We start from the raw sequence: 26,474 nt of genomic DNA on the forward strand, positions 1-26,474 counted from the left end.
CTTTGATTGGAACCATTTGAATGTATGTTAAGTATATAAGCATCTACTGGAAGCAATATATTACATCAGAAACAAGAAAGGTCTTGGGGAACTAATGCCAGTTCTGTTTAATCATGTTTCTATTACCCAGGACTAGAAAATGACTTATTAGGATGGTTTTTAACCAAGCCCATGTATGTCTTTGTTGCTGAATTCATACATCTTTCCTGTGCAGGTGAAAAACCCTTTAAGTGTTCAGTCTGTGACTCAGCTTTCAACAGGAAGGATAAACTCAAACGGCATATGCTGATCCATGAGCCTTTCAAGAAATACAAATGCCCATTCTCGTAAGTATCAGAGGGCCCAGAGCAACACTAGCTTCATAGTCTATGGAGATTCTCAGTCATTCAGGTCATGGTTGTCCCAAAAGTATTTTTTCAAGAGGCAACTGGACTTTCTGGTTTTTCTTTGAAGATGTTTCGCTTCTCAGCTAAAGAAGCTTCTTGGTTGAGAAGTGAAATTTGGGACTAGCTTTATGGACAACAGTGGATTGCTTAGGTATCTGAAAATAGAATGACGCAGAATTAGCAGTTTTTTGAACAAATGCACATAAAGGAGATGGAATTGTCGTATTTTTATTGACTCTGAGGTTGGCTAAATCAGAAGTTCCCAAACTTTCTCAGTTCATAACAGCCCCAGAGGTATCCAACGTGGGCTGTGACATTCTCACTAACAGCTCCATTTTTAAATAGTGAAGTATCCCATGATACATCTCTGCATAGTTTGGGTGCAACAGGGTTAAGTGTTTTGTACCAAGGTTGCTTATTTTTAAAAAGCTCTGGCTACACATTGAGTTATTATACTGAAAATCAGTTTTGAGATGAAAGAAAGACAAAGTTGAGAAAAATTGTGGTTTATGCAGATGATCCATCCTTTTGTAAGGCGCTTCCAGATGGCACTATCGCACATCATCTCATAGTTGCTGTAAACCTGAGAGTTTGTCAGTAGTCTCATGTAGACCCTACCATCCCAAAGCTCTCATTATATTGAAAATATTGTTTCCATTAAATATTGCTTTATCTGACTTGTTTACCTCTTCCCATTCTTGGCTTGATAGAATGACTTTGACTTTCTTAAATGGTGCAATAAAGTAGCATAGTAGAAACAATCTCGCTTGGAAGTACCATATTTTTTGCTCCATAAGACGCACCGGATCGTAAGATGCACTTAGGTTTCGAGCAGGAGAACAAGCAAAAAAAATTGGAGCAGCAGTATAGTGAGGGCAGGAGCAGAGCCTGAGAGGACTACAGATAGGTGTCCTCTCATGTGCCAGCTCTGCCTATTGACTCCTGCACTGTGGAAAAGAGATAGAAGAGGCGGGCAATGGCAAAGACAGAAGAGGTAGGATTCAGCACTGTAAAAGGACCCCACCACCGCGGCTCGGCTGCTATTCACCAAAGGACCACAAAGGTCTTTTTTGGGGCGGGGAGTGTGTCTTATCAAGCGAAAAATACGGTAGATTGTTCACCGTGATAGTCTTTTATTCTTTCTGCCTCTTTAATTAAAGATCAATATGCAGTTATTTTTTTGTTTTGATGTTTGTTCCATAGGATAATGAAGGAGAAACAGAACAAAATTCTTACCATCACTGTGTAGGGACTTCATTCTTGCAGCAGAAGAGAATATAAGTAACTCAGGGTAGAACTGCAGGGTGTTTGGTGCTCTCTTTCTGTACCAGACTAGGTAACATTTGTGAGGGAAAGTAGCAAGCTACTATATAAAGTCCTTGTTTAACAGTCATTTGCAGTTATGATGGTGATGAAAAAATAACTACAACCAGTCCTCATATTTACGACCTTTGGAGCTCTGTAAAGCAAAATAAAGCTAAAGCAAGATCATAAGCAGAGTCATGATTTCACTTAGCGATCCCTCAATGACTTGAGTTGCCAGTCCTAATTGTGGTTGCTAAACAAGGACTATCTGTATATATAAAACAACCAGTAAATCATACTGTCTTTTGTGCTGATGATGTTACATAGCATGAAAATAAAATGTGTGCAAGGAAACAACCAAGCTCAGAAAGCACCAAGAACTCAATACTTCTTGCTATCAAAGGGTTTGATAATTTAAACTTATAACTTGCTTCTGGAAGATGACTATCGTTGTATTGGTGAAGCGGAATTATCTATTCAAAGGATGACCATACAGATATTTTAATAAATACATAATCTTAGAAGTTTATCTTTGCATTGCTTATTTTTATTTTGTTATTCAGAAATCACACAGGCTGTGGTAAAGAGTTCAATAGACCGGACAAACTGAAAGCTCATATTTTATCCCATTCAGGTATGTGGAATGATTGCTTTGATTTGGATCAGAACTGGAAATAATTATAATTAATGTATTGAATGTTAATAAAGCATTTAGATTTTGTTTCTTAACTTCAGTGAAGAGTAGAAGCAATGCAACTTCACCCTAATTATTTATTGAGCTTTGAATCAAAATATCTAATTTTAGCTACCATTGGGATTGAATTAACCATTCCACATTGAATTGTTATGCCGGACTCTATTTCCAAAAGCCAACTATATGCTAGCAAAACCCTCAATAAATATCTATTCAATGTAGCTGAGTTTCCATGGCTCTCTATACAAAATATGGTTTATATCACCAGTATATTTATATAGAATTGATGTAGAGTCGCTAAGAAAGTGTTGCATAAAGTTTTAGGTTCAAATCTTGCTTCATCCACAAAAGTGTTAATTGGATCTAGATGAGGCCTACATAATTTTTTTTATATCTAAGCTGTTTATTGCATTCTCTTTTTTAAGGTATGAAGATCCATAAGTGCCAGTATTGTAACAAAGCCTTCAGCCGGCGAGCTCATATGATGGAACATCAACGTTCTCACACTGGCAACTATAAGTACCGTTGCCCTTCGTGTAGCAAAGGCTTTACTCGCCAGAAGTACATGAAGGACCACAAATGTAGGCTGAACTCATCAAAGGATAAAGAATTACCAGTCAGAAAATCCCAGAAGAAATGGGGGGCACGTGGGCGGAAAGTGGGACTTCCTCTTTCTGCCCAGTTGGCTTTCACGGAACTCAAAGACACTACAGGTGGAGAAAGCCTTCAAAAAAGTGGTCCCAATAAAGAACAATTTTCTGAACCTGACACTGTTCTCTCCATTGTGGTTGGCAGATCAGCAGCAAATTCAGACACTGGCAACTCTGGCCAGCATTCTGGCATCTCCCCCAACCTTGCTCTGACAGAATTGCAACCTGGCTCTGAGAGTCCATGTGCCATGCTGGCAGTCCCTGTTTACATCCACACTACTGACTAATTGATGAATGCTATGCCGTGTCCATTTAGTAGGAAGGAGAATCCCTGTGTTTACTGATACAAAAGAACTGCAGAGAGTGAGAAATGAATGGTGATGTATGTGTATAAATGGTTAGCTTCACCCATGCAGAGAACTGCATTCTTTCAAACAAACGTGTTACAAAGTGAAGTCATTCCTCTCCTTATCTGGATGAATTCATTTGAAGAAGCTGTTAAAAGCAGATGGGGATAGTTTATATTCTTCTTATTTAAAGATACCCGGTGTTTTAATATTCTTTCAAGTTCTTGAACTCCGAATCTAGATCACCGCAACATTTTTTTTCCACATTTCTTGATTTTATTTTATTATTTTATTATGGAGCACTTACAGCAAATGTAATGACCCCAAAATGACAAAACGTGCAAGAAAATGTTATTGTGCAAATATTACTTGCACCAAGTTTGCAAGTTGTGAAATTTCTGTGATGATGCCGTCACTCATCTGGTACTTGCTCCCCTGTGCACTCCAAGGATCACATTTATGGTTCTGTCCTAAACTATACGTTGCACTTTCAAGATGAAGGTTTTTTCATAACAGGATCCTTTGAAAACTTCAGAGACTTATTCATTCAAGTATTTTTTTAACCATTTCCTTTTCTCAGGGTATATCAGAATGGGAAAATTGTATACAAACACAGTAGACAAGTTGAAGCTGGATTCCCCCCCACCCCCCGGCTCCTCCTCTGAAAAAAACCTTTCTCAGATTTGCTGATACTGAACAGCAGCTTTGGAAGGAAATACATCTGAACATATGATTTTTGAAACCAGAATATCACGGGAATCTCAATTTCAAAGGAAAATGTGACACTTTCAAGAGTTGAGGGTTGGTAAATTTGTACCTGCTAAGAAAGAACTGGGAAAGGGGACAAAAGGGAGGAAAGACCAGCATGGACTATAGTGGTGCTCATTCTCTCTTCCATCCATTTGTAACACCACAGTTATTCATTACATTTAAGAAGAGAGCTTTTTAAGGCAGTTTTTCTCAACCTCATGCTGGCTGGGGAATTCTGGGAGTTGAAATCCATACGTCTTAAAAATTGTTGAGGTTGAGAAACGGTACTCTAAGGTACTTCAACATTAGGCTCAGTGACAATGCACTTGTGGAGCATTGTAGCTTGATCTTGTGCCTCACAACCACTTATTTGATAGAGGGAAACAACTGGTAGTGAAAGATAGCCTCCTAGAATGGGGACCATCTTCTTGGACCTGAGCAAATAGTTGCTTTGGGTTTATTAAAGACCAGATTGAGATAAGTATGGATGATATTAATTTAATCAATGAATTATATTAGTACCAATGAATTACTTGTGCTGATGTTATGTTATTTTTTCACAAGATGTCCTGCAATTATACTATCCAATGGCAATTGTTCTTGAGTGTATGCTGTCCTCAAGCCTCTGGAAAACATGCATTCTGTGACACTACAGATTGTTAAATCTTTGAGTCAGAATTTTTGGCCTTTTGTGTACTACTTTTTATCTGAAATTTTAGAATTGCTGTTATATCCACAGGAAACGAGAGAACTTGATTTGACTTCAAGAGAGATAACTCAAAAACCATGGGCATGTATGGTCTCTTATTTAAGCAGCTGCAGTTTTTTCAATCTGCATAATGGCATTAGTGTGATCCCTAGATGTTTTTATGTATGTGTACATATATTCCACGTGTGGGAACAGTTGGGAACAATTTCCAGAGAGACCTATGTTTAGCAAAACACATTTACTTTAATTATTCAAAAATAGGTGCTTCATGCACACTTGTGTGCATTCTGAAACACAGTTTTGCACTTTTAGTTTTTAACTAAAGTACTAAACTGGTTTGTCTCATTAATGTGTCAGACTACAGTCCTTGATTAGTGACTGCCTCAGTCAATGACTGTTCGCAGTTACAATGGTACTGAAAAGGTAACTTTGGGACCATTACCCATATTTACAAACTGATGTCTCTCTCGTATTTGCCATTATAGTTGGTTTGCATTGTCCTGTATAAAATTAAAAGTACAATTTCAGTCACATGGTTTTTCACTTAGTGACTACATAATGAACAAGTTGGAGGTCCCAACTAGCTTGGTAACACAACACACTAAGCCAAAACAAAACAATCTATGATATGGTACATGATTTAGTGTGATGCGGGTCCAGCTTACATGTATATACTCAGATGTAAACCCCTCTAAATTTAGTAGAATGCTATAGTTCCTTTTAAAGATACATAGAATTGCAACCTCTGAGTTTCATGCACATGCAGACCTAATACCCAACCCTTGTTTCACATTGTCTACAAGTCACATTTCAAGAGGGTACCATATCCGTCTGTTGAAAGTGAATCCTTATTTTCAATTATTGCCAATTAGAATACCAAGAACATAAGGGGCTAGCATCTTTATTAGGCATCTCCATTGATCTGGTTTCTATATGCCCATTGCTGTTTGCACAAGGACTGTGAAGAAAATACAGAGAAGTGATATAAGTTGCCTATACGTTGAAACCACGTATAAGTGGTTTCAAAGTTTTAGCTGCAGTAATTTGCCTCCAGATTTCTCCAAAAACTAAGGTTGTACTTCCAGCACAGTTGATAAGCCTATGTCAAAGTTTTTCTCAACAAAATTCATTATGTCAGAATAAAAACTAGAAATACACTAAATTATCTCTATTCCAGTATTACAGATTGTCAATGTCTAAAGCGTTTCCATGACTACTATCAACTTGAGGGGGGGGGGGGGAATTGCCATGCATACTGTTGGCCAGAGTAAAAGTCTCTTGTTTCTGTACTGGGATGTAATGTGCATGTCCAGAACCCTGCCATAACGTCCTGTTGGAGAATGTGATTAATGATCTCAACCAGAGAGAAGGGGACCCAGGGGTAAAGTTCAGAAGCCATTAATTGATTTACGTGGGGACTGTATGGGTGAGTAGCTGTGTATGTATAAGTGGACTGGGAGTACAGCCAGGTGCCTCCTCCACTGAGTGCTATTGCAGAAGTGGTAGGGGGCCCTGGCCTACCTCCTGTCCTAGAATGATTGATATAAATGGCCTGCCGGGGAGAGCAGAGGCTATGGGAGGGGAAATGGGGTCTACGGGTGCGGGGGTGGGCCAGAGCATTATGGTCATGACAGGTACCATAATGGGGCAGGTACGACGGGAACTTCAGGGCTAGCCATTACCGGGGAAGGAGGGTTCGCTACGTCACAGCGATCCCTCCTTCCGGCCCTGTTAGTTCCACTCCAGGACCAGATAGCGAGAGTTGTCAGGGCCCTGGTCTCAGGCTGTTGTTGCTAAATGCCAGGTCTGTGGTTCACAAAGCTCCCCTCGTCCGGGACCTAATATTAGACGAGGGGGCAGACCTGGCATGTATTACTGAAACCTGGCTGGGCCCGGCGGGAGGAGTCCCCCTCACTGAAATGTGCCCAGAAGGGTTTCAGGTGCTCCATCAGCTGCGACCCCAGAGAAGGGGTGGGGGAGTGGCTGTCATCATCCGAGGGTCATTAGTTCCTTGTAGGATCCCTGCTCCGGAGCTTGTTGGATGTGAGTCCCTGTTGGTGAAGTTGGACCTTGAGGGTCGTGGGCTTGTTAACGTACCTACCTCCCAACAGCGTTGCCCCAGCCCTCCCCTTGCTCCTCGAGTCAGTAGCTGAGTTGGCGATAGAGTTCCCCAGGCTTATGGTGCTGGGGGATTTCAACTTGCCTTCGCTCAGTGAACACTCTGATGGAGCGCAGGAGTTCATGGCTTCCATGACAGCCATGGACTTGACCCAAGTAATTCGGGGTCCGACTCACTCAGCGGGTCACACGCTTGACCTCGTATTCCTCTCAGAGCAGTGGAGACGTGATCTAGATTTGAGGGGCATTAAGACCTTGCCCTTGTCATGGTCTGATCACTTCCTACTGAGGCTTGACTTTGGGAAACCAATGCCCCACTGTAGGGAGGAGGAACCGATTAGGTGGTTCCGCCCCAGATGCCTGATGCACCCTATGCGATTTCAGACAGCGCTTGGAGAAATACCTGACGCTCTCATCCACAGTCCGGTAGAGTCCTTAGTCGCTGCTTGGAATTCAGCAGCGGCAGGGGCTCTAAACCAGATTGCGCCTTTACGGCCTCTCCGAGGTAGTGGATCCAGGAAGGCTCCTTGGTTTACCGAGGAACTCCGGGAGATGAAGCGCCAAAAGAGACGCCTAGAGCGCCGCTGGAGGGCCAGTAACTCTGAATCTGACTGAGCACTGATGAGAGCCTGTATCAGGACCTATCTCGTGGCAGCTGAGGAATTTGTTCAGTTTCTAACGGATAAAGTCGCTCGGATTCAGACGGATCTGGACTCCAATTGCACGGTACCAGTCGAGGTACCGGGGGAAGGTCTTGAGCAGATTTTATGGAGCGAGTTTCAACTTTTCGCTCCTGAGGAAGTAGACAAGGCCATTGGAGCGGTGAGTGCCTCCACTTGTATACTGGACCCGTGCCCCTCCTGGCTGTTCTCGACCAGCAGGGAGGTGACACGTGGCTGGCTCCAGACGATAGTTAACACCTCTCTCTGGGAGGGATCCTTCCCGCACCTCCTAAAGGATGCGGTGGTGAGACCCCTCCTGAAGAAACCTTCTCTGGACCCAGCCATTTTGAGTAACTATCATCCAGTCTCCAACCTCCCCTTTGTAGGGAAGGTTGTTGAGAAAGTGGTGGCCTTTCAACTCCTAACCCTAACCTTGGATGAAACTGATTATCTAGATTCCTTTCAGTCGGGTTCCAGGCCTGGTTACAGCATGGAAACTGCTTTGGTCACGCTGATCGATGATCTCTGGCAAGCCAGGGATAGGGGTCACTCCTATCCTAGTGCTTCTTGACCTCTCAGCGGCCTTCGATACCATCGACCATGCTATCCTTCTGCGACGGTTGCGAGAGGTGGGAGTGGGAGGCACCGTTCATCGGTGGTTCTCCTCCTACCTCTCGGACAGGTCACAGTTGGTGTTGGTTGGAGGGCAGAGATCAACCCCTAGGCCCCTCAATTATCGGGTGCCGCAGGGTTCGGTCCTGTCCCCCCTCCTATTTAACATCGACATGAAGCTGCTGGGTGAGATCATACGCCGGCACGGGATTAAATACCACCAATACGCGGATGATACACAATTGTATCTGTCCGCCCTGTGCCAACTCAGCGAAGCGATAGAAGTGATGTGCCAGTACCTGGAAGCTGTTAGGGTCTGGATGGGAACGAACAAGCTTGCACTCAGTCCCGACAAGACTGAGTGGCTATTGATGCTCCCTCCCAAGGACGGTCCAGCTATTCCATCTCTTAGCCTGGGGGGTGAAATTATACGCCCCTCAGAGAGGGTTCACAATTTGGAGGTCCTCCTGGATCCACAGCTGACGCTAGAACATCACTTGTTGGCTGTGACCAGGGGGGCCTTTGCCCAGGTTCGCCTGGTGCACCAATTGCGACCCTATCTGGACCGGGAGGCCCTTCGGATGGTCACTCATGCCCTCGTCACCTCAAGGCTGGATTACTGTAACACGCTCTACATGGGGCTGTCCCTGAAGAGTGTTCGAAGACTTTAGTTAGTCCAGAATGCAGCCGCGCGAGCGATAGTAGGTGTACCTAGATACACCCACGTCACACCTATCCTCCGCGAGCTGCACTGGCTTCCCATTGGTCTCCGGACACGCTTCAAGGTGCTAGTCGTTACTTTTAAAGCCCTACATGGTATCGGACCTGGCTACCTGAGAGACCGCCTCCTGCCAGTTACCTCCCAGAGACCTATAAGATCGCACAGACTAGGCCTCCTCCGGATTCCATCTGCTGGTCAATGTCGGCTGGTGACTCCCCAGGGAGGGCCTTCTCTGTAGCTGCTCCGGCTCTATGGAACAATCTTCCCATTGAGATCCGGACCCTTACTACCCTTCCGGCCTTCCGCAAAGCGACCAAGACCTGGCTGTTCTGGCAGGCCTGGGGCTGTTAATGTATCCAGCCCCATCCTAAGTTATGAATGTTGTTGAACTTTTAATGTTGTTTTTTATTTTTTTGTATGTCTTCCCCTCCCTTTTTTTTACCTGTAAGCCGCCCTGAGTCTCTCTGAGAGTGGACGGCTTACAAAATAAATAAATAAATAGATGATAGATAGATAGATAGATAGATAGATAGATAGATAGATAGATAGATAGATAGATAGATAGATAGATAGGGATTTAGTTTCGGCTCCACAGAAGTCCGTGCCAAGATGTTAGTCCTAATAAATGAATGGTTTTTTTAAAAAAAAAACTTGTCTCAAGGTTTGTAAATTAATTAGGCCAACTCTTGGAAACTTCACACAGATTTTCAGATATTGTATAATTCTTGTCAGGAGCTTCCTTTAAGGAAAATATTTTTCTAAGGTTTACCTCCCTCCCTGATACATTTGAGTGACATGAGGGGGCAGGATTCCTAAATATATTTTTCTCAATTACTTTGCTCCCAAAAGTAACACTATAATTTTGTTCTTACCACATCCTGTTGTCTGCAGTTGCCTTTTGATGAAGGGATGTGTATAAATCAAGGCTAGTCTGCCTAGCCATGGAGTGTTCTTTTTTTACATTAGGTCTTTTTGAAATAGCATTTTCAATCCTTTGTCATGGTAGGATATCTGCTCATCACCATTAACAGCAAATCTCCTGTTATTGGTGCATGCAACACCTGCCCCCCCCCAAAATACAATCTCTTGGAATTAAAAATACACAATCTCTTGGAATTAAAATTGTGTAAGCTAGCAATGATCAGTATGTCCTGAAACAATTTTATTTTGGCAGAAGCATTACATCTGTTTCTCTGAAATTGGTTGCAAATCCATTTGAAAATGCTATTGGAATATTCTCAGTTTTCTCCATATTGTAGACAATTACCTTCCATCATTTGCTCTATTAATCTCCTGCCCCCAAGTCTCAGCTACTTCTTGTTATTGGAAAGATGCTCCAATCCTGACTGTTTTAATATCCATAGTTGGCAATAGTGTTATTAGGACTGACCAAAATGATCCAAAAGAGTGTGTATCCTTTTAATTCTCCAGATTCAGTATTACAGAAATGAGATTGGGGAGAACAAGCGATCCAAAATCAAGTTAAATATTTAAGGTATCAGCACAAGATCTATAGGTCAACGTCAGCCCCAACATGGGGAGGTTGAAGAACAAACTCAACTTAAATAATTATTGGTATCAGATTATGCCCAATCTGAATCTGTTATTAATGAGTTAACTCATTCTTTGCACCACTCCACACACAAAAATAAACTAGAGCCCAACATACCAAAAACATAACCGTAACAGATAGACTAGAAATAAAAATTAAAATAAACAAGAAAATGGTAAGAGAACACCTGTCTGATCTAGATGAATGTAATTTACCGGGACCTGACGGATTACATCCCAGAGTTCTGATGGAGTTGGCAGACGTTATCTCAGAACCATTGTATCATATCTTTCAAAAATCCTGGAGCACTAGGGAAATACCTGAGGATTGGAAAAGGGCTGATTTGATTCCTATTTTCAAAAAAGGAGAGGGGAAAAAACCCGGAAACTACAGATCAATCAACCGAGCATCAATACATGAAAAGATACTGTGAAAGTTAATCAAAAAACAGATCTAGGAACATCTTGAAATAAATAATTATAACTAGAAACCAGCACAGGTTTGTTAAAAACAGATCATGCCAAACCAATCTTATTTCATTCTTTGACAAAGTGACTAAATTAGTAGACCAGTGAAATGCTGTGGACATAGTATAATTAGACTTTAGTAAGGCATTCAACAAAGTACACCACAACCTACTTCTTGGTAAGTGAGAAAAATGTGGCATAGACAACATCACCACCAGATGGATTTATAACTGGCTGATGAACCGTAATCAATAAGTAGTTCTTAATAGTACTACATTACATGGAAGGAAGCAATGGGATACCACAAGGTTCTGTCTTAGGCCCAGTACTCTTCAATATCTTCATAAATGACTTAGTTGAATGGAATGGGAACTCATCAAATTTACGGATGATACTAAACTGGCAGGAATAGCCAGCACCCCGGAAGACAAGCTCAGAATCCAAAAAGATTTTGATAGACTTGAACAATGGGCTCTAGCCAACCAAATGAAATTTAATGTGGAGAAAAGCAAGCTTCACACTTTAGCCAGGAAAAACCAAAGGTACAAGTAAAGATTAGGCAAAATCTGGCTCAAAAACAGTAACTTGGATAGTGGTCAATCACTTAAACAGGAGCCGACTGTGGCAGTAGCCAAAAAAGCTAATATGTTCTTGGTGGTATAAACATGGAATCAAAATCACCTGAAGTATTAGTACCACTTTATAAAATCTTAGTAAGACCACACTTGGAATACTGCATCCAGTTTTAGTCACATCATTACAAAAAAGATGTTGAGATTTTGGAAAAAGTGCAGAGAAAAGCAACTAAGATGATTAAAGGCCTGGAGACTAAAACAAATAAACAACAGTTTTGAGATTGGGTATGACTAGAGGGTATTGGGTATGACTAATCTAAAGCAAAGAAGTACTGGGGTGACATGATAGCACTATTCCAGTATTTGAGGGACTGCTGCAAAGAAGAGGGTCAACTTATTTTCAAAAGCACCAGATGGCAGAACAAGAAACAATGGATAGAAACTAATCAAGGAGAGAAGCAACCTGGAATAGAGGAGAAACTTCCTAACAGAGAGGACAATTAACCAGTGGAACAGATTGCCATCTGTTGTGGGTGCTTCATCACTGGACGTTTTTAAGAAGAGGTTGGACTGCCCCTTGTCTGAAATGGTATTGGGTCTCCTGCTTGAGCAGGGCATTGGACCAGAAAACCTCCAAGATCTCTTCCAGTTCTATTCCGAATTGAAGAAATACAAATCTTTTATAAAATGTGTTTACATTTTATTACTTTATAGTTTAAAACATTTTAAAATACAATGAGTATTTCAGTAGTTGATCCTTTGTATCATTCCCCTTAATCAATCTGAGAAGCAAAGAACCAATTCCACTTTGCATCAATTTTTCCTTTTCCTCACACTGAAAAGAACAGGCTCGTGAGCCATTTCAAGCTTGCTATGTATGAGGTGAATTTGTTGTTTGTCCTTGTGGAAACAATTTAGGCTGGTGCTTTCTATGTATTTTAGACTTTAACACTAATTGGCATACTAGTGATTGTGAGAGTTGCTTAAAACATCTGGAAAATAGTGGGTTACATATTGCTAACAGTCTATGGACATGGCACCTCTGCCTATCGGATTTGTAGGAAAGCAGCTTCTTTGTCAGTTGGACAATAGGAAGTCAGCAGAGAACATTTGGGGTCATAGTTCTCTTTCACAACTACTTCTGTCTGCAAGTCTTGCAGTTATTAACAAGGATGTTACAATAACTATTTTTCAGTGATAGTTTTGATACCAAATTCAAAGTTACAGACAACTGAATGTCTGTAGTAATGATGAATTTCTCATGATTTGATTGATATTCACCTTCTCATGGCCTAGTCAGCACAACGACAGATATAGAGACCACAGCCAAAATATCAGCAGGCTATTTTGCAAACATTGATAAATACAGCACACAAAGTACCATAACTAGCAATTTGTTTAATTACAGTACTTGTTGATGAGTGGTAGAGGGAATAGTTGAAAACCTAGCTAATTTTCCACTGGTGTATGGTTTAACAGAACAAAAAACATACATGCATGAAAAATATACATAATATTCATCAGATCTTCCTGATAGATTTACACAGCATAGATATCAATGGATATATCAATGGATAAAGTGTGTACCGCAATAGTCAGTGATTATCATTTTACATTTCAATTGAACTACACAGTAATATAGTACAGTAAACTCAATAAAGATAATCTTGATCTCTGAAGCAGAGTGAATGAAATGGACAAGGCATCATGTTTGGAAACCCTTGCATTAAAACCAATGAAATAGTCCAGAAAACATGCATAGGAAGCAAGGGCACCAAGACATAAGCCTCCCTCAACCACTCTGGACTTTCTTTTGGACTTTCCCAGAATTTGCACCTTTTAAGTAACTGCGCAACTTTCTTCTTTTCTTTTCTTTTCTTTTTCTTTTTTCTTTTTTTTCTTCCTTTGTATGGGATATGCATGGGATACGCATGTGATTGAGCGAATGGTTCCACTTTTATTGACTTACCTGCTGTATTTTGTGTTTTAATTACCGTGTGGAGACTGCTTGGGTGAGTGAATGAGTATGATTGCCTTGGAGGACCTGCTGGGGAACGCGGGGGTCATCGGGGTGGCTGGGGGGACCAGGGATACGGGAGTGGGTCGGAGCATAACGGTCACTACAGGGAGAGGTAGATACGGCGGGGACTTTAGGGCTGGCCATTACCGGGGAAGGAGGGTTCGCTATATTACAGAGATCCCTCCTTCCGGCCCTATGAGTCCCACTCCAAGGCCAGATGGCATGAGTAATCAGGACCCTGGTCTCAGGCTGCTGTTGCTAAATGCCAGGTCTGTTGTTCACAAGGCTCCTCTCGTCCGGGACTTAATTTCTGATGAGAGGGCAGACCTGGCATGTATTACTGAAACCTGGCTGGGCACAGAAGGAGGAGTCCCCCTTGTAGAGATGTGCCCAGAAGGATTTCAGGTGCTTCATCAGCCGAGAGCCCAGGGAAGGGGTGGCGGTGTGGCTATTGTTATCCGGGAGTCTTTAGTACCTCGTAGGATCCCTGCTCCGGAGCTTGTCCGGTGTGAGTCCCTGCTGGTGAAGTTGGACCTCAAGGGTCAAGTGGGTCTGCTGCTAACGTACCTGCCTCCCAACTGCGTTGCAGCAGCCCTCCCCTCGCTCCTCGAGTCAGTAGCCGAGCTGGCAATTGAGTTCCCCAGGCTTATGGTTCTGGGGGACTTCAATTTGCCATCGCTCGGTGAACACTCTGATGGGGCGCAGGAGTTCATGGCTTCCATGACAGCCATGGGCTTGACCCAGGTAATTCGGGGCCCAACCCACTCAGCGGGTCACATGCTCGACCTCGTATTTCTCTCGGAGCAGTGGATGTGTGATCGTGGTCTGAGGGGAAATGAGACCATACCCCTGTCGTGGTCAGACCACTGCCTACTGAGGCTTGACTTCCGGAGGCCAAACTCCCACCGTAGGGAGGAGGAACCGACCAGATGGTTCCGCCCCAGGCGACTGATGGACCCCTTGAGGTTCCAGACGGAGCTTGGGGTTATTCCTGATACTCTCGCCCACAGTTCGGCGGAGACTCTGGCTGCTGCCTGGTACTCGGCGGCATTGGAGTCTCTTGACCGGATTGCGCCACTACGGCCCCTCCGGGTCAGCGGATCCCGGAGACCTCCTTGGTTCACCGAGGAGCTCTGGGAGAAGAAGCGCCGGAGGAGACGCCTAGAGCACTTGTGGAGGTCCGATAAGTCCGAGTCGAACCGAGCACTTTTAACAACTTGCACCAAGGATTACATCAGGGCACTTAGGGCAGCAAAAAGATCTCATATTGCCACCTTGGTTGCGTCCGCTGAGTCCTGCCCAGCCGCCCTGTTTAGGATAACCCGTTCCCTCCTAAATAGGAGGGATACGGGGGAACCCTTGCAGGGTAGAGCTGAGGATTATGCCCAATTCTTAGCGGACAAAGTTGCTCGGTTTCGGTCGGACTTGGACTCCACCGCAGCAGATCCAGCCGGGACACAAGAGGATCACTTGGCAAACCATCTCTGGGTTGAGTTTCAGGATGTTGCCTCTGGGGATGTGGACAAGGCCATCCGAGCTGTGAGTGCCTCCACCTGTATTCTGGACCCGTGTCCCTCCTGGCTGGTTGCCAACAGCAGTGAGGTGACACGTGGCTGGATCCAGGCGGTCGTAACCGCCTCCCTTCGGGAGGGGCACTTCCCCGCCGCACTAAAAACGGCGGTGGTGAAGAAACCATCCTTGGATCCAGCCATTTTAAATAACTACCGTCCTGTCTCCAACCTTCCCTTTGTTGGGAAGGTTGTTGAGAAGGTGGTGGCCTTCCAGCTGCAACGGGCCTTGGATGAAGCTAGCTACCTTGACCCCTTCCAGTCCGGCTTCAGACCCGGTTACAGCACATTGGTCGCATTGACCGATGATCTCTGGAGGGCCAGAGATGGAGGCCATGCGTCCATCCTGGTTCTCCTTGACCTCTCGGCGGCTTTCGATACCATCGACCATGGTATCCTTCTGCGACGACTGCGGGAGGTGGGGGTGGGAGGCACTGTTTTGCAGTGGTTCTCCTCCTACCTCTCAGACAGGTCGCAGTCGGTGTTGGTAGGGGGGCAGAGATCGTCCCTGAGGCCCCTAAAATATGGGGTGCCGCAGGGTTCGGTCTTATCCCCCCTACTATTTAACATATACATGAAACCGCTGGGCGAGATCATTCGGAGGCACGGGATAACATACCATCAATATGTGGACGATACGCAATTGTATCTGTCCGCCCCGTGCCAACTCAATGAAGCGGTGGACGTGATGAACCAGGGTCTGGGGGCCGTTAAGAACTTGATGAGCGCTAACAAACTGGTACTCAACCCGGACAAGACCGAGTGGCTGTTGTGTTTCCCTCCCAACAATTTGGCTAATGTTCCATCTATCAGGCTGGGGGGTCAAATTTTATACCCCTCAGATAGGGTTCGTAACTTAGGAGTCCTCCTGGATCCACAGCTGACTCTCGATCATCATCTATCGGCTGTGACCAGGGGGGCATTTGCCCAGGTCCGCCTGGTCCGCCAGTTATGACCCTACCTGAATCGGGAGGCTCTCACAACAGTCACTCGAGCCCTTGTGATCTCTAGGCTGGAATACTGCAATGTGCTCTACATGGGGCTGCCCCTGAAGTGCATCCGGAGACTGCAGTTAGTTCAGAATGCGGCCGCGCGAGTGATAGTGGGCGCACCGCGGTTCGCCCACATAACACCCATCCTCCGCGAGCTGCACTGGCTACCTGTTGATCTCCGGGTGCGCTTCAGGGTGCTGTTGACCACCTTTAAAGCCCTTCATGGTAGTGGATCTGAGTACTTGAGAGACCGCCTTCTGCCGATTACCTCCCTCCGACCGATAAGATCGCACAGACTGGGCCTCCTCCGAATTCCATCCGCCAGTCAATGTCGACTGGCGACTACACGGAGGAGAGCCTTTTCTGTTGCAGCTCCGACCCTGTGGAACGATCTCCCCGTCGAGATACGCACCCTCACCACCGTCCAGGCCTTCCGCGCAGCCCTCAAGACCTGGCTCTCCCAACAGGCCTGGGGATAAGTCTTTAATTTGCCCCACCCGAGTGCTGAATGTTGAATGCATGTTGTGTTTTTACTACTTTATTTTGTTTACATATTGTTTATTTTGTATTGCACCCCCTCCCTAATGTTTGTAAGCCGCCCTGAGTCCCCTCAGGGAAAAGGGCGGCCTATAAATCTTAATAAAATACTCAAAAAAAAAAAATCAAGACTAGAGCATCAGTTTTCTTTTCTTTCTTTTAAAAATAGTATTCAAGGCTCAGAAAAAAAACCCACAGAAGTGTTTTAAACAAACGCCATTTAAAAAACCCTCTTTGAAGCATGTTACTTATGTTGTGATACCCGGCTGTGGCATGCATTTATTTTTATTTTTATTTAGTTAGTTAGTTAATCAAACAAACATGTACAAGATAACACGTACAAGTATAAACATGGACATGAACACAGGAAATGGGTACAAATAAATGGGGACAATAGGACAGAGACAGTAGCCACGCTGGTGCGCTTATGCACACTCCCTTACAGCCTCTTAGGAAAGGGGTGAGATCCACACTAGATAGTTTAAGGTTGAAGCTGTGAGGGTTTGAGGGTGTAACAACAAAGTCAGGTAGTGCATTTCAGGCATTGACCACTCTGTTGCTGAAGTCTATTTTCTGCAATCGAGTTTGGAGCGGTTTACCTTGAGTTTGTATCTATTGCTTGCCCGTGTACTATTGCGCTGGAAGCTGAAGTAGTCGTTGACAGTTAGGATGTCGTAGCAGACAATTTTGTGTACTACGCTTAGGTCAGACCTTAATCGCCGTAGTTCTAGGTTGTCCAAGCCCAAAATTTCAAGCTGGATTTTGAATTGAGAGTTTCAAAATATATACATAAAAAACGAGGCTACTAATCAACGATCTTTATGGGATGAAACGATTATCACGATCCAGGAATTGACCAAACTGTATGTCTAAGCCAGAGGTCCTCAAACCTGGCCATTTTAAGACTTGTGGACGTCAACTCCCAGAATTCTCCAGCCAGCTGGCTGGAGAATTCTGGGAGTTGACCTCCACAAGTCGTGGCCAAGTTTGGGGACCTCTGGTCTAAACACATTTAGGCAACAGCGTATTTTTTTTCGAGCAACACTACAACTCCCGGCAGCCTTTGCTGCTTATTTATACCCAGAGCCGAGAAGGGGGGAGGGAGACGGTGATGGGCGGGGTTACCTCTGTTGCCATAGCTCTACGAGTGACGTTTGGGATCGTGGGCGGTTTTACTCCGGGCCGTGAGTCAGTCGTGGGGGTGGGGGAGGGGGGGCGCTCGGGGCTGGTGCGCTGCCGAGGACTGGTGTAAGAGACGGGTCAGTGTGGGGCCTTCGGCCTGTGCGGCCAAATAACCCGGTTGACGGTTTGAGGGGACCGCAGGGATCGCCTTTCGCCGCCACGTCCATCTCTGCACCTCGGGAGCGACCAGCATCAATCGGGAGAGCCTCCGTCATCCTCCTCCTCTCCCTCTTTTCCTTCCTCCGGGCTGGGGCTTTTCGGTCGGTGCCTCTCCTCGCGCGAGGTCCAGCCATGTCCGGGCTGCTGGGGAAGTTGTTCGGGATCGGCCCGGAGAAAGGCGGCGGGAAGGGCCCTTCCCCTCAGGAGGCCATCCAGAGGCTTAAAGAGACCGAGGACATGCTGAGTAAGAAGCAGGAGTTCCTGGAAGAGAAGATCGAACAGGAGCTCTTGGCGGCCCGCAAACACGGCACCAAGAACAAGCGCGGTGAGTCCGGCTGATCGGAGCCACGGAGGAAATCCCCATCTCGCTTTGGTGGGTGGACTCGGATGAGGTGAATTTGAACGCCCTCCTTGGATGGTCAAGCGGGGTGGGTGGGTAGAAGGTGGATCGTGTTCTGTGTGTTTACTCGTGAGTAAACATGGGCATCTTATAGGTAGGAGAGTAAACCTGGGCATCTTATAGCTAGGAGAGTAAACCTGGGCATCTTATAGGTAGGAGAGTAAACCTGTGCTTCTATAGGTGGGTGAGTAACCCTGTGCTTCTATAGGTAGGAGAGTAAACCTGAGTAAACCTGGGCATCTTATAGGTAGATGAGTAAGCCTGTGCTTCTATAGGTGGATGAGTAAGCCTGTGCTTCTATAGGTAGGAGAGTAATCCTGTGCTTCTATAGGTGGATGAGTAAACGTGCTATAGGTAGGGGAGTAAACCTATTCTATAGGTGAGTGAGTAAACCTGTGCTTCAATAGGTAGGTTCATAATTCTGAATACTGTGGACTTTCTGCAGCTGCCCCTTTGGCCTCAAAAGTTATGTGATGGAATGGGTGCAATCGAGAATGATTGCAGAAGCAAAACGTACCAATATCAGTTAGCACAGAAGAGCAAACTTTTTGAGAGAAGTTTCTACTGTTTCTGAAATCCTGATTTTGAGGGAGCAACCTTTGATTGTAAGACGCAAATCTCTTAATGAAAAGCACCCTACTGGGAATAGTTCCTTTATTTACATCTCAATAGTATCATGAGTTTTAGATGTTAAAATAATTTTGAAGCGACCTTTCTCCCACTCTAATAGCATCCAGGGCACAACAGTGTCTGGGGAACAGTGTGTGGAGTTGTAATTCATTCTCTCTTTCTCTTTCTCTTTCTCTTTCTCTTTCTCTTTCTCTTTCTCTTTCTCTTTCTCTTTCTCTTTCTCTTTCTCTCCCTCCCTCCCTCCCTCCCTCTCTCTCTCACACACTCACTCACTCACACTCTCTTTGGATTTTTAGAATCTTTTGGATGTACAATACAATATGTAATCAACCATTTTATAGTGATTTTAGTTGATTGGTCTCTTATATTGGCATTATGGCATCTCATTTTGGACCATATTAATTTCCAAGTAGTAAGCTGGCTAAGCTGGTTGGGTACTGTGAGTTGTAGTTTTGCTTTAGGCATGAAAGCCAGCTGGGTGCCTTTAGGTCAGTCACTTTCGCTCAACCCAATCTACCTCACAAGGTTGCTGCTGTGGGAAAACAGGAGGAGGAAGGAGTGTTAGGTATATTCATCATTTTGAGTTAATTATAAAAAATAAATGCATGATATAAAATAAATAATAGGTGCACATGCAAATTGAAATTACTAATTTGTCTATTCCAATTCTTTCCAATAATATACCTCTCCCTCCTCTCCCTTCCAAATTAAATTCTGCTATGATATGGAGATCAGCTATTGAAATAGCCTGAGTGGGAAATTAAGGCAGTGGTCCCCAACCTGTTGGGCTTTGTGGACCGGCAGTGGTGGTGGGAGAGAGGAGATGGTACTGCAGTGAGCGTGCTTGTGAGCGCAACTCCCTTTGTACAAGCAGCAGGCTTACGCAGTCTGGGGTTTGGGGACCCCTGTACTAAAGGAATACTTTGGATTCATGTAAAATTATATTATATTTTGTATGTCTGCTCAACTTAGGTTCCTTCCTTGTTCCTATTTGAGGCCTATATGGATTCTTTGGCTTTGACCTGCAATTTAATTTCATGTTGATAAGTTAAAGTTGAATCCTGTAATAGGTAAAGGTAAAAGTTTCCCCTATCCAGTCATGTACTACTATAGTGCGGGGTGCTCATCTCTATTTCTTAGCTGAGGGAGCCAATGTTGGCCAGCATGACTCTCTGCTGAGAACACTGTTACCTTCCCACCAAAGTGATACTTATTTATCTATTTGCATTTGCATGCTATCAGACTGCTTAGGTTGGCAGGAGCTGGGGCAAGTAATGGGAATTCATCCCATTACATGGTGCTCGGATCTTGAACCCGGAAAGGGCAGTTGTGTTGTAGGGGGTTCAGCTTATTCTCATAAACTCCACAAGGTAAGACTAGAACTAATAGGATGAAACCTCAAGGATGTGGACATTAGGAAAAACATTTTGATGGGAAGAACTCCAGTCAATAGAATAAGTCACTACATAGATTTCTTCCCTTTCACTGGAGATTTTCAAATAGAGGTTTGATAGTCATTTACAAGATTGATATAGTGCATCTTGCAGTGTAGAGTAGTGTGGATATGATAATGATAATGTCCCTTCCACTCTGATTCTATGAAAGTACACATCTAGGGAACAAATTAGATATCTGGATTTCTTGCTGGTTCTGGTTCCCATGCTTAACATTGTTGTTTTATTGGTTTTTTTTTTTTTTGAGAATCTATTTCACTTTAGGGGTTGTTTATATGCAAGCATGGGCTGTCACTCAATGGCTGAAAAAGTGCAGTATCATTTGGATTGTAGCATGGTTGCTTATTAATAATGTGCTTGAATGGCTTTAACTGTGAGTTGTGACAACTAATTATCTATTCTAGGTTTTTTTTACTCTCATTTAATATGCCTTTCCTGGTAATTGATGTGATTTAAACTGATTTGATTGGGTAACTCAGTCTCCCAAAAGCCTGGCTTAATTTCATCAGTTGAGCATCTCAGAGCAGATGCATAGATTCTACTGGTAAATAATACTTGCTTGTTTTCTCAATGGAAGCTACAATCATGTGGCTGTGCATTATGAGCTATAGGTTTCCTGTATAACATGGTGTTTATTGTCTATTGTGTAATTTTGTGTGATGTCAAGAAAGTGAAGTTCTATAAATAGGTCAGAACTAAGGTTGATGGTGCAATGTAAGTTAAGATTATGATGGAATTTAATGAGAGATTCAAGTAAATCATAGCCTACTCCCAGCCATCCGTAAGTCCAATAGATAGACTTCTAATCCCTGTTTTCTTCTAGTCACATTGCCTCTTGTCTAGAAGAGGTCCAAGGCCATTTGTGCTTTCTATAAACACCAGTAAATCTTTTGATCTGATGGATTTTTATTCTGGAGTTAGATTTAGAGATAATAAGTAAATTTTGTTTGTCTAGGAAACAGTATCCGTTGGTAATAATGTTAATTTTGAAGTTTGGAGCAAAATAAAGAGAAGTAATTGTGGCCACACATTTGAAGTGGTTTTATATTCTGGGTAGCATTCTAGCAGAGACAGTTGTATAGATACATTATATATCAATCATGCTTTATTATTTTTATCCAGCTGCACTCCAAGCTCTAAAACGAAAGAAGAGATACGAAAAGCAACTTGCTCAAATAGATGGCACACTCTCCACAATTGAATTCCAGAGGGAAGCCTTGGAAAATGCTAACACCAACACTGAAGTGCTCAAGAATATGGGTTTTGCCGCAAAAGCAATGAAAGCTGCTCATGATAATATGTAAGATATCCTTCTCATTGGTTTCTTTCTGGAGGGATGAGTAGAAAGCAATGATTAGGATCTGTAGTGTTTGGGTTTTAATTAGTGCAAGCCATTTTTTACCATTGTCTAAAAAATCAACTTTTTAAAAATTCCACAATTGATCCAGGGCATGTCTTAGAATTCAGATCTCCCCCCCCCCCCAAGCGTCTGAGTACTATAAAGCATTGTGAAATTATTAACATGCAGCATTATTGAATAAGGTAAAGAAATGCCAATTTTGCTTAATAATTAGCAATCCGTTTGTTTTGGAAACATTGAAACACTTATTATAGCTCATTTCTGTGATTATTTATTCATAAATGCATTCTACTTCATATACGGAAATCATTTTTCATGTAGCATAAAAGGCATTTCACTTCTTTGTTTCAGTTTAAATTCTATAAATCCTTATTGTGTTGCAAATAATTATGGTAACTTATCTTCATAAATTGTTAAGTCTAATATTAAAAGTTCAAATTAAATAAAAAAACTTAATTTAAATCAGTGATGAAATGATTTCAATATAGGTTTCCAGAAATGTCTGGTAGTTTTAATTGATCTCCAAGATATTTTACTTGAAGGGATGAACCTTATCAAATTGTTCTCTTACAGGGATATTGACAAAGTAGATGAACTCATGCAAGATATTGCAGAACAGCAAGAGTTAGCTGATGAAATTTCAACTGCTATCTCCAAGCCTGTAGGAATTGGTGAAGAATTTGATGACGTAAGAATAAATAATTAAAAACAATGTCATTCTGTGTCAGACATACAGTGGTTAGGAAGCTCAGTGATTTAAGATACTGTGATAGATGGCTAATTATTCAGGAGCAATGCATTATGATGGTTTAGAAAACATTGAACAACTACAGCTGTTAAACCATCCTTAACCTTTTAGTAGTCTTCAATACCATCCAACATGGCATCATTTTGGGTTGGTTACAGGGCCTGGGGCTGGGCAGCACAGTTTTGTGCTGATTTGTCTCCTTTCTCCATGGCTGGTGTCACTTGGAGTTAATAGGGAGTGAGAAGTCCAGCCCTCAACAGTTATGCCACAGGACTTGGTACTTTCTCCACTCCTTTTTAACATCTTCATGAAGCTGCTGGGTGAGATAATCCATTGGTTGAGATATCAGCAGTATGCTGACAATACCCAACTTCCACACTTGGTGACAAATGTGATGCTGATGCTGTCCTCTCGCTGTGCCTGGAGCCTGTGAGGGCCTGGATGGGGGACAAGAAAGTTTGAACTGTAGCAAGACTAAGTGGCTTTGGGTCACGGGCCCCGAGATCCACTCTGGATGGGGTGGCACTGCCCTAAATAGGTCTGGTCTGCAACTTGAAGGTTGTCCTGGACTTGCAACTCCTCTTCGAAGAGCAGGTGGCAGTCACAGCTAGGACTTCAGGTTGTGCACCAGCTGTAGCCTTTGCTGGATCAGGAGTCCCTGAACTCAATCATTTAGGACCTAATTATCTCACAATGTACAACTATTATAATGTACTGTGTATGGGACTATTCTTGAAGAGCATTTGGAAGCTACAGCTGGCACAGAGTGCGGCAGAACGAGTAGTTCTTGGCGCTCAAACAATAACCCATGGATCACCAGAGCTTCACAAGCTGCATTGCAAGCATGCAACAGCCGAGGTGGCGCAGTGGTTAGAGTGCAGTTCTGCAGCTACTTCAGCAATATGCTGACTTGTAAACCGCTTAGAGAGCGCTGAAAGCCCTATGAAGCGGTATATAAGTCTAACTGCTATTGCTATTGCTAATACAAGCAATGATTTTTTCCCCTCACTTGTTCCATTACAGGATGAGCTGATGGCTGAATTAGAAGAACTGGAGCAGGAGGAACTGGATAAAAATCTGTTGGAAATCAGTGGTCCAGAAAATGTCCCACTACCCAATGTGCCCTCTATAGCTATACCTTCAAAGCCTGGTAAATGTTGGAAAGTGATGTCTTATGACAAATATAGTTGCTTTACAAACATACTCATATATATCCTATTTCCACAATTTATTTAAAAAAACATCTTGCCACGCCCACATATAAAATGTGTTTGTTTTATAGGAATATCTGATCTCTTTTCCAATAACAGTTTTATAGAACTATAAAAGTACATATTAATGACACTAAGCTGGCAGGAATAGCCAACACCCCAGAAGATAAGCTCAGGACCCCAAATATATTGATGGACATGAACAATGGGCCCTATCCAACAAGATGAAATTTAATGTGGAAAAAAGCAAGTTTTTATACCTGGGCATGAAAAATCAAAGATACAAAAATAGATTAAGCGAAACCTGGTTCAAAAACAGTAACTGTGAGAGGGACCTTGAAGTCCTAGTGGACGATCACTTAAGCATGAGCCAGCAGTGTGCGGCAGCAGCCCCAAAAGCCAATACAATCCTTGGTTGTATAAACAGAGGCATAGAACCTAAATCACCTGAAGTATTTGTACCGCTTTATAAAGTCTCAGTAAGACCACACTTGGAATACTGCATCCAGTTTTAGTCACCCCATTACAAAAAATATGTTGAGACTTTGGAAAAAGTGCAAAGAAGAGCAACTAAGATGATTAAAGGTTTGGAGACTAAAGCATATGAAGAACAGTTGCAGTTGGGTTTGACTTGTCTAGAAAAAATAACTAGTGGGGACATGATAGCAGTATTCCAGTATTTGAGGTAGCTGCCACAAAGAAGAGGGGATCAACTTATTTTCCAAAGCACCAGAGTGCAGGACAAGAAACAATGGATGGGAACTAGTCAAGGAGAGAAGCAACCTGGAATTAAGGAGAAAGGGTGCATCACTAGAGATTTTTAAGAAGAGACTTGTCAGTCACTTGTCTAAAATGGTATAGGATCTCCTGCTTGAGCATTGGGTTGGTCTAGAAGATCTCCAAGATCCCTTGCACCTCTATTCTGATTGATTGATCTAGTGCTATAAACTACATGGTGGAAATATGAAATTAGGACAATATTACAAATTGTGACTGAACATGCCATTAATTGGTTCTTGGAAATATAAATTCATAAGATAAAACATTTGTTATAGTAAAGGTAAGTGAGACCTTATTTCATCTGTCAATTTTTTCTGTTTGATGTATGTAATTTCATATTATATTTCAGCTTCATTTAACAACAGGTTTTACATAAATTTCTGGTTTCATTCATTTAGCATAGCAGTCTAATGATTTTCTAACTTATAGGGGTTTTATGCCTTGCACATTATGTGGTAATTAAATCAGTATTGAAAGGAAAAGGCTTAATTCTGTACTATTGTGCTTTCCTTCTAGCTAAGAAAAAAGAAGAGGAAGAGGATGATGACATGAAAGAGCTTGAAGCCTGGGCTGAAAACATGTAACTGTACCAGCAGTGAGCTGGATAAATAATTGGGACTGGTCACCTATTGCTAAAGGTGCACATATACTTGGGAGACTTCATTAAGCGCAAAGTCTTTTATTTGTTTAAGCCCCAAACTAGGAATTACATTCTACAGAGCATGATTTGAACAAAGTAAGCAAAAGTTTCCAAGGAGGGCACCTGTATTATAGAATGTTAAATTACTTTAAATAATAAATGTTATTGGCCAAAACCTATAATATTCAGCTTCTGGACTTAGCTAATGCCATTGCTGGATCCTCACTTTCAGAATTCTGACTATGTTGAGACTTGGGATGTGAAAGTGGTAACTTAAGTTGAATGAAATTTTTAGTAGTCTTGTAAAGCATTACAAAATGAAAACTCGTAAGCCATTATTGGCTTACTGTGTTTAGATGTACAATTGCATTAGGCTTTAGTACTTTAAAGTCTGTATATTATATACAGTGCATACTGTGTATAATATATACTTATATAATGTATATTTATATTGGCAACATTGAAATGCCTCTCATCATGATACTAAACTTGGTCACTTTCCCCATTTTAATTGGTGAAGTGGGTTTGAAATGATAAATTATTTTGTTATGGAAATAAATTAAATTTACATTTCTGTTCTCGCTGTACATTTTTCTATATAGCATTTGGATGTTTGCTATTTGTGACAACCGATAGCCCATGCAGAAACAAACATACATTTATTTTAAATATGAATGCACTGTATTAAACTAATTTTCATACTGTCTGAATGATGTGTTCATTTGTGTATAACAAAAGTTTGGAAAACATTGGATTTTCTTCCAGTTTATTTCTTAGTTTTTCCTTCTCATTCTCTCAAAATCTGCCTTTGAGATAGAAATATTGTACAGATATGCCAAATATCTCCCCACAAGCTTTTTTCCTTTTGTTTTTTTATTTTTCAGAGGAAATAATCTAGAAACAAATATATTTCAGAATTAAGCAGTATTGCTGGAAAAGTTTTGAAATTCACCTATTCTGGATGGTTTACTGTGTTGATTATCTAACTTTTTTCCCATGTGAGGTTTCATAATAAGGTCTAAGAGAAACTTGGTGTCAGATCACAAACAATTCCTTCATAATAATCTAATGAAAAATTAATTTTCATTTTGCATATGCATATATTTTACAGTTATGTCATTTTTTATATGAAACTGAGCGAATGTTCACACACATTTCATAAATGCATTTAGTCTTTACCAAAGTGCTATCAAATCCCAAAGCATCATGCTTGATCCTAATGCTGGCGAATTGTGCCAGTTTCTT

General features: G+C 42.5%; 2 protein-coding genes across 3 annotated transcripts in view; both read left to right on the plus strand.

The window, feature by feature from the left end:
- Positions 1-5,971, plus strand: part of ZNF341 (zinc finger protein 341) — a 29,069-nt gene extending 23,098 nt beyond the window's left edge. For both annotated transcript variants that reach the window (XM_014071740.2, XM_014071738.2), the window contains 3 exons: positions 215-326; positions 2,255-2,325; positions 2,811-5,971. In XM_014071740.2, the coding sequence (XP_013927215.2) occupies positions 215-326; positions 2,255-2,325; positions 2,811-3,322 (695 nt within the window). In that variant the 3' untranslated portion in view covers positions 3,323-5,971. The remainder of the gene's footprint in view (positions 1-214; positions 327-2,254; positions 2,326-2,810) is intronic.
- An 11,902-nt stretch (positions 5,972-17,873) lies between these two features.
- On the plus strand, positions 17,874-25,935 carry CHMP4B (charged multivesicular body protein 4B). The gene is made up of 5 exons (XM_014068268.2): positions 17,874-18,331; positions 21,613-21,790; positions 22,424-22,538; positions 23,622-23,748; positions 25,106-25,935. The coding sequence occupies exons 1-5, from the start codon at positions 18,139-18,141 to the stop codon at positions 25,171-25,173; spliced, it is 681 nt and encodes a 226-aa protein (XP_013923743.1). The 5' UTR covers positions 17,874-18,138; the 3' UTR covers positions 25,174-25,935.
- Positions 25,936-26,474: the final 539 nt, after the last annotated feature.

The sequence above is a fragment of the Thamnophis sirtalis genome, unplaced genomic scaffold (genome assembly GCF_051295495.1).
Source record: "Thamnophis sirtalis isolate CommonGarterSnake01/CBP01778 unplaced genomic scaffold, rThaSir2_p1.2 scaffold_7, whole genome shotgun sequence".
Lineage (NCBI taxonomy): Eukaryota > Metazoa > Chordata > Lepidosauria > Squamata > Natricidae > Thamnophis > Thamnophis sirtalis.